The sequence below is a fragment of the Cornus florida genome, unplaced genomic scaffold (genome assembly GCF_030987335.1).
Source record: "Cornus florida cultivar Cherokee Brave unplaced genomic scaffold, ASM3098733v1 CherokeeBrave_3.0.0_Hap2_Chr11, whole genome shotgun sequence".
Classification (NCBI taxonomy): domain Eukaryota; kingdom Viridiplantae; phylum Streptophyta; class Magnoliopsida; order Cornales; family Cornaceae; genus Cornus; species Cornus florida.
In genome coordinates this window covers 74211336-74219464 of record NW_026775581.1, presented here as the reverse complement: position 1 = coordinate 74219464, position 8129 = coordinate 74211336, and the positions used below count along the sequence as shown (strand labels likewise).

The 8129-nt window shown below is 35.3% G+C and overlaps 2 protein-coding genes across 2 annotated transcripts; one reads left to right on the top strand and one right to left on the bottom strand.

Moving 5' to 3' along the window:
* Positions 1 to 538: 538 nt before the first annotated feature.
* LOC132281302 (secreted RxLR effector protein 161-like) lies at positions 539 to 1137 on the top strand. Its single transcript, XM_059783018.1, has 2 exons — positions 539 to 844; positions 946 to 1137. The coding sequence occupies exons 1-2, from the start codon at positions 539 to 541 to the stop codon at positions 1135 to 1137; spliced, it is 498 nt and encodes a 165-aa protein (XP_059639001.1).
* Positions 1138 to 6986: 5849 nt separating this feature from the next.
* LOC132286691 (flowering-promoting factor 1-like protein 1) lies at positions 6987 to 7331 on the bottom strand. Its single transcript, XM_059789059.1, has one exon. It carries the CDS (start codon positions 7329 to 7331, stop codon positions 6987 to 6989), a length of 345 nt encoding a protein of 114 aa, XP_059645042.1.
* Positions 7332 to 8129: the final 798 nt, after the last annotated feature.

Below are 8129 nucleotides of genomic sequence, written 5' to 3'. Positions count from 1 at the left end.
AAATGTCATGCTTGTATGGTACAAATGGATATTTGTACGAAAATATAATGAGAAAAATGAAATTATAAGATACAAAGGTCAACTTGTAGCCCAAGGTTTCTCGCAGAGACCTGGTATTAATTATGAGGAGACATACTCTCATGTGATGGATGCAATCACATTTCATTTTTTGATCAGTTTGACAGTCTCAGAAGGATTGGATATGCGTCTGATGGACGTGGTTACGGCTTATTTATATGGATCACTAGATAGTGACATATATATGAAAATCCCTGAAGGGTTTAAAATGCCTGAAGCAAATAACTTGAAATCACGTACCATGTATTCGATCAAGCTACAACGATCCTTGTACGGATTGAAACAATCCTGGCGCATGTGGTATAATTGTCTCAGCGATTATATACTAAAAGAAAAATATTTGTGAATAATCCAATTTGCATGTCCATGCATTTTCATAAAGAGATCAAAATCTGAATTTGCCATTATAGCTATATATGTTAACAATCTAAATCTTGTGGGAACTCCTAAAGAGTTCGAAATGAAAGATCTTGGTAAAACAAAATTTTGTCTCGGCCTGCAGATCGAGCATTTACCAAATGGAATTCTTATCCATTTGTCAATATACACTGAAAAAGTCTTGAGGCGCTTTTATATGGATAAAGCTCACCTATTGAGTTCTCCAATGGTTGTCCGATCACATGATGTGAAGAAAGATCATTTTCGCCCTCAAGAAGATGATAAAGAAATTCTTAGTGCTGAAGTATCATATCTTAGTGCAATCGGTGCTCTTATGTACCTTCCGAATTGTACTAAACCTGATATAACATTTGCAGTCAACCTACTAGTATGGTATAGTTCTGCACCAACTCGGAGACATTGGAATAAAGTCAAACATATTCTGCGTTACCTTCGAGGAACGACTAATATGAGGTTGTTTTATTTAAGAAAATAAAGCCACAGTTAATTGGATATGCAGATGCAGGTTATCTTTCTGACCCACATACGGCCCAATCACAAACAATGTACTTGTTTACTTATGGTGATACCGCTATATCATGGCGATCTATGAAACAGACCATGACTGCATCTGCTTCCTCAAATCACTCTGAGATACTCGCAATTCATGAAACAGGTTAAGAGTGTGTTTGGTTGAGATCTGTGATACAACATATTTGGGAATCATGTGAACTTTCCTTAATCAAAGATAGACCAATAATATTATATGAAGATAATACAACATGTATTGCACAAGTAAGAGGAGGCTACATAAAAAATGACATAACCAAGCATATTTTGCTAAAATTCTTTTCCACACACAAGCTCCAGAAGAGCCGTGATATTGATGTTCAGCAAATACGCTCGAGTGATAATCTAGCAGATTTATTCACTAAAGCGCTTCCAACTACAACATTCAAGAAGTTGGTGGATAATTTTGGAATGTGTCGACTCAATGGTATTTAATGCTGAATGAGGGGGAGCAATTGAATTGAAAATGTATTGGCATATTTTACTCTTTTTCCTTCGCTATGGTTTTTCCAACTAGGTTTTGTGAGTTGTACGCAACAGAATATACTTAGGAAAGTTTTAGATTATGTTAAAATAGATATGTGTCTTTTTCCAACTTTACTTATTTTAGCAATTAAACAATTAATCACATGTAGATAAAATAAAGCAAAGTATAAAGTTAGAGATGACACCGGGATTTTAGTGAGAAAACCCTAGTTGATAAAATAAGTCAACTGTTATGGGAAAAACCTTATAAACTGTGCAGTCCAAAGTAAACCGATCCACTATGCTTGAAACAAAGTACACTGAATTTTGACTTTGGCTCACACCTTGTCGTTCTACCAAACACCAACTGCTGATAATCCTCTGGCTTTGCGACTCCCCGTCCAACAGCAATTTAACCCCAGGCTTACACTTGATATTTGTAGAAGAGTAGTAGGTAGATTAGACAACACTCCTCGAATGCTCCAACCCTTTCAAAGTGTGATTGTTTTTACTTCTGTTCTTTAACCGTCTGAACTTGATATTGAAGAAGATCTGCTTTTGTCTGATCGATGTAGATACAACTGTATGATCACGATCAGGATTCAAACTCCACAACTCTAACCTCACTAGGTGAATATATGTGTGTTCTAGGAAGACAACATAAAAATCAACTTTGATTTTCTGAGAGAAATAAACTTCCTAAGGCTTTGTATGATATATGAATAATGATGTAAAAGTCGTATCTCAACCTACGTGTATGATATGGTTTATATAGAGGTTTGCAAAGTCCCATTCCTTTTTAAAATAAAGGAAATTTCGTGCATAGGATTTAGAAGAAAAGTTGGATCAAAAAAGAATTAAACAGAATAAGGAAACTGGAAACCTTTTGCAATCAGGACACTTGGAACCAGTTCCCAATTAATCTTGATACCGGTTCCCAAAGGACAAAATATTGTTTCTCGAGTTTCAGCTTCTGGAACCGGTTCCCAAATGCAGGTACCGGTTCCCACTTGACAAAATCCAACGTGAAATTAGAATTTCTGTATTTTTGGAACTCTGAAAATATACCATGTAGGTAATGTGTTGTTTATTCCTTTTCGATGATCAACAGTACTTTCATCTTCTGAACAACCCCTGAGTTCCGCAGTCGATGTCAAGTCTAATATGGTAGCTGAAATTACAACTCGACTAGGACTTGTTTTGTTACCGAAATATGCCAATTACAAAAATATATCTCACAGGTTTTCCTAACAAGGTTTTAATGAGGTAGTTTTAACCTATGCAATACAATTTCCAATGACACAAGGATATTGTACTCTTTTTCCTTCGCTGTGTTTTTATCCCACTGGATTTTTCCTAATAAAGTTTTAATGAGACATATTCTTAGTGTAGTGCAGTGGACCCCAAGGGGGAGTGTTGTAATATAGTGGGGTCCACTTCATCATTTACTAGCTCCATGCATGATTGTTACTGCAGAATATGATATGTTCAGAGTATTGTATATCTCAGTGGATTATGTATTTATTGAAGTGGGTTATGTATTGCGTGCCTTCTATGATGAGTGAAGTGCAGTGCATTAGGTGGTGAAGACTCTATATAAAGAAGTGTAGTGTTTTGTAAAAGGAACACACCAACAAAAGTAAATAAGAGTTCTATCTTCCTTCTCTATCTATTGTTTCTCTTACATTCTGTTCTTGTATCAAGTATGTTGCAACTTCTCAATATTACTCTATATTTTCTCATAGTTTTATATAAGTTTGTGGAATATTTTGTAACGACATTTTGCAACAAATCATTTATTGTTACAAAAAATTAGAAGTTTGTTGCAAAATAGTTCACCTTAGGCAACAAATACAATAGTTGTCGCAAAAACTAAAGAATTGGCCAACAATTATTTTTGTTACTAAAAATAATAGAATTTGTAACAAAATATTTGGTGCTAAGTTCTAATTTTGCAACAAACCATTTTTTTGTTGCTAAACACAATATCAGAGGGTGCTATATGAGATTTTGCAACGACATTAGGCAAACTTGAATTTATTGCTAAGGTATAAGCACTTTGTAACAAACTTGAATTTCGTTGCAAAAAGTATACATTAGGCAACGAATGTGGAGGTTTGTTGTAAATAGTTAAACATAAGTGACAAAAAATTACCATCTTTTGCAACAAATTTGATTTCGTCGCTAAAAATCCGTCCCTAATACCTTTATTTGTTGTAGTATAACTATTGCATGCCATTTTTTCTTTTTACTATCAAAATGCCAATGACCAATTATCGTTCTTGGCTTATTTATTTAAAGTGACTAATGTTGGATGGCCATGATTCAAATTTTCAGGAATTACTGGATTCTCTAAATGAATCGTGTGACAACTCGTATAGTTTTTGGAACAAAATTGTTTATTCATAAAATGAGACTTATTGTGAATTCTTATATATAGAAAGAGAGAGAAGTTGATGGTAGCATCATATACATAAGAGGAGGCCATTTTGGGTAATATTGTGTTTTTTCCCTTTTACCTAGCAAAGAGGGGGAAAGTCGACGAACTTGGGCTCCCACATGACTTGGGGGAGTGTCTTTACCTACTAGGCTACCCAGCTCACCTCTATTAGGGTGCTATTGCGAGTGTGTTTGTTTACAATATAATATAACTAAACTGAACTGCATATCTTTTTCATTTACAAAAAAAAAAAAGTTAGTCATGTTTATCATAACTACACACACGGCGGATAAACATAAAACATGTGAAGTTCTTGAGTACATGTATAAGTAGCAGGGGTGATATCTAGATACAAACTGTACGTGATGGACCTGGTCAGAAGCCTTAGAAGGAAAGAAGAGATATAGAGACTAATCAATTAAATCAGTGATGAATATAGGAAGATCGGTTGCCTTGTGTGTGGTTTTTAAGTTGTTCATTCCTGACTTCATGCATACATATGAAAGTCTCTTTTATAGTCTCTATTAGCTCATTACCTAGTCCTCGAGGGTCACTCTTAAAGCTCGAGCCTACTTCATTAAGCCATCATGACCCTTCTAGGTGTAATAGGATTATAATGGTCTTTCGACTCGTGAAGATGTTTTGTGCGCATTTAATGCACATCCCCTCAAAATTGCGCGGTTGTAACTGAGCGCATTAAATGTGATTGAAGTGTTCCAGTCAAGGCACGTGATTTCATCAACTCATTGACTAGACCTATAGGTAAGGCGAGCTATAACCTTTCATCCTCCAAACCAAAGATCCTTCCATTTCCCAATAAAATAAATGCAAACCCCCGAGACCATCCTACGTACCTTGGTCTCGCCTTACCGCTACATTTATGGGTGTTATCCTCGAGCGCCTTAAGAAAGGCTCTGTTCTCATACTTGAAATGTGGCTACATGGTCTCTCTCAGGGTGCCTTATGAAGGTGTCCTTGATCTCAACCTGAGCCATGATGTCCAGGGAGTAGGGTCCATATGGGTGCCACGTGAACCTGTGGGATACATCCCCTACAGAACACGATGTAATAAACGCATGGATCGGAACATTGTGTAATTAATATTAAATATGATTGTCGTGAGTGGTTAGACCAAATCTTAAAAATGTCTATATATTTTACCTTAAAAATAAGTATATTGTTGCACCTAGGTAGCATCCTCAATGATCGATCGAATCATACTTTTTAAATTATTTTTTTCTTCGTTAATGGTGGTTTCGGGACTCGTAAAACACCAACACCAGTTAAAAGAGAAATTTATTACAAGGATACTTGTCTACTAGTGCGTGTAGGTGTAGGTTCTGTTTCCCTATATGGATGTGCTACAAGTCCATTTTCAATTCAAATATATAAGAGAGGGAAATTAAGATTTTTGTAAATATAAATATATATATATATATATGTTTTAAATTTAAAATAGACATATGTGCTACATTGATAAAAAATAAATAATAAATAATAAATAATAAATAATAATAATAATATCTACTCACCGGAGTACGCAAGTACTGTTTCAATTTCTTAATGATGTTCAAGAAAATTGACAATCTCTAACTGAAAATTTATTAAATAATTTGAAGTCATAGGCGGCCAATCCAATAAAAAATCCACGTACAATCAAATGTCTACATTGATTTTAGTCAACTTTTTTATTGGCTAGAATTTCTCCGATCTTCAACTCGTTGCTGGATTTTATTTTATTATTTTTATTATTATTAGTATTACTATTTATTTTTTGTTTGTGATTGTGGATAATGTCATGAGCAAAGGAAAAAAAAATTTATAAAAAAACTTCTTTTAACCGCAGTCAAATGGAGATAGCCAGGTGTAAGTGGGAACCATCATGATTGGGTTCTGAACTTACCTGTGCTTGGGCTAATAGGCCAAAAAAATATAGTAGGGTTCTTATTAAAAAAAAGGAAGGCTTCATAGCCTTTTCTAAGAATCACCATCCACTTCACGTGCAAAACCATCTACTCTGCTGGGACCGCGCAGCTTCTTCTGATCCAATAAAAATCAGATTCATTACTAGAACCTCACCAGTCTCTCTCACTCTCTCTCTCTCAAACACGAGAAAAGAGTATTTCCATGTGTATCCCGGTTAACATTAAAGTACTGTATAGTTTTCCTTAAAGGTAGGTATGGACCGTTTGGTACTAGTAACATATAATTAATTATATAAATGAGATACTAGGTGAAATGGTATCACTTTTATGTCTTTTTCTTCTTCTTTTTTCCTTTCTTTTGTAGCATGCTTCTACACTCTACTACATATGTGTGTGTATATATAAGAATGAAATTTTATGGTACAGTGCACCACCTTTTTCTCTTCAGGTACAATGTTCAAGAGAACAAAACACTGTTAAAAGAAACAAAAAGTGAAAAGAGAATTGGTAAATTGGTTCAGTTACACATGCACGTACGGGCATGAAAATAAAAAGTTTTATTGTGTGTTTTTGCAGAGATAGTCTGATGATCCTGAAGCATGTATTTAACAATTTCTTTTATGTTTTATGATATTTTAGTGCCAGGTTAATTAATTGTGAATTTTTAATTTTTTTAACAAATACCATTTTAGTGTCAGGTTAAGAACACATTGGGATCATTTGCTGCACCTTCTACATGCATCACTAAAAGGAGAACTCAAGCAGTGTTCATGGTTGGATGCCATGATTGCCAGCTGGATCATAAGGCTCATAGTACCCACAAGTTCATCAACTGAAATATTGAAGTTCCATGGCATTAATTAATTATTGAATGAAACAAAGCCATATTCATGAACTTATTATAAAACGTTACAATACATCTTAAACGCACCAACTCTTCCTCTTTATTCCATATATATATATAGGATAATTATTTGCTGTCCAAACTCTGAACAGTTTATCATATATGACTCATATATAGAGCCATTTCTAAACACAAGGAGGAAACATAGGAATAAAACATAATAATACATGCATGCATGCACTAGAGAATCTGAGGAGAGTCATTAATTAGCGCGAGACTAATGCGTTCACATGTCTCGGACATGGAAGACATTAGGGTTTTTGACAACAATGTCATACATGTGAACAGAGCTGAACCTGGAGAAGTCTCTAGGAAGAGAGATTAGGTCAATGGAAGATTGCTTGTGGAATTGCAGGAGGTTGGGATCGCTGGCGCTGCCGGAGTACCTCTCCCATCCCAATCCCCTCAGAATTTGCTCGAGCGAGGTGTATGAGGACACCACCTCACGCGTGGTTAAGTGCACTAACACCTTCCTTCGAGTGGAGTTAGCTTTCCTTCCAGCAGAATCAGCTCTCGGATTTTCACTAAAGCGAATCACGCCCTTTTCATCGAACTTCCAAACTCCAGACATTTTCTTTTCTATATATATAATCGATCGGAGGCTTGTTAATTTTGTGTTTGTGTGACTATATTCTATATATGTTGTATTGTATGCTATGTTATGATGATGGTTGTGGGTAATGGAAGAAGAGAGGAGGAATGGGTTGTTGAAGAGAGGGGAAGGTGGAAGGTATATATATATATATATATGTTTCAAAGAGCTCGAAGAGTGTGATACTTGTATGGGTAATATATTAACATTGGACCAAAAATGAGAGGGATGAATTGATGAAAGGCATGTATGTCTGGCTTTTGGTGTATAATCTATTAATCATGGGTCCTATTTGGTTGAGACTAGTGGCTACATGGATGCCCTTAGAGTGTAATCTAGGGCACACTTAGCATCCTTGTGGTGGAAAAATTTAGACTTCCGCATGTTGTATCCCCACTTTTGTCACGTGTTTGTCCACGTGAACTAATGCGAGCAAGTGAACTAATGGGAACAAATCAAGAAGCTGCCTAGTTGTATATATATATGGGGGAGAGTTTATTGCCGAAAGGGCATTCTAGGTATTGTAGGCTTTGTAGCTACTGTTGGACAATGGTCGCCTGATGAAGATCCAACAGATAAAAGCATATATAGATATATGGTCCTTTTGAATAGGATATTGTTTGTGTATATTCAAAGGAAAAGTAGCATTTGTTTGGGAAAAAGGTAATTAATGGACTTCAAAATATGAAAATATTTTCAATGTAAACCAAATTGATTAGTATTCCCTGCCTTAAAATAAGTGTCATGCTTTTTTATTTTTGTCTGTTATAAAATAAT

What these genes read in the sequence shown, in the direction of transcription:
- LOC132286691 (XM_059789059.1), bottom strand. Translation starts at nt 7,331, where the DNA reads ATGTCTGGAGTTTGGAAGTTCGATGAAAAGGGCGTGATTCGCTTTAGT.
- LOC132281302 (XM_059783018.1), top strand. Translation starts at nt 539, where the DNA reads ATGAAAGATCTTGGTAAAACAAAATTTTGTCTCGGCCTGCAGATCGAG. An exon ending in CATTTGCAGTCAACCTACTA is followed by an intron (nt 845 to 945) that starts GTATGGTATAGT and finishes GTTTTATTTAAG; the next exon opens with AAAATAAAGCCACAGTTAAT.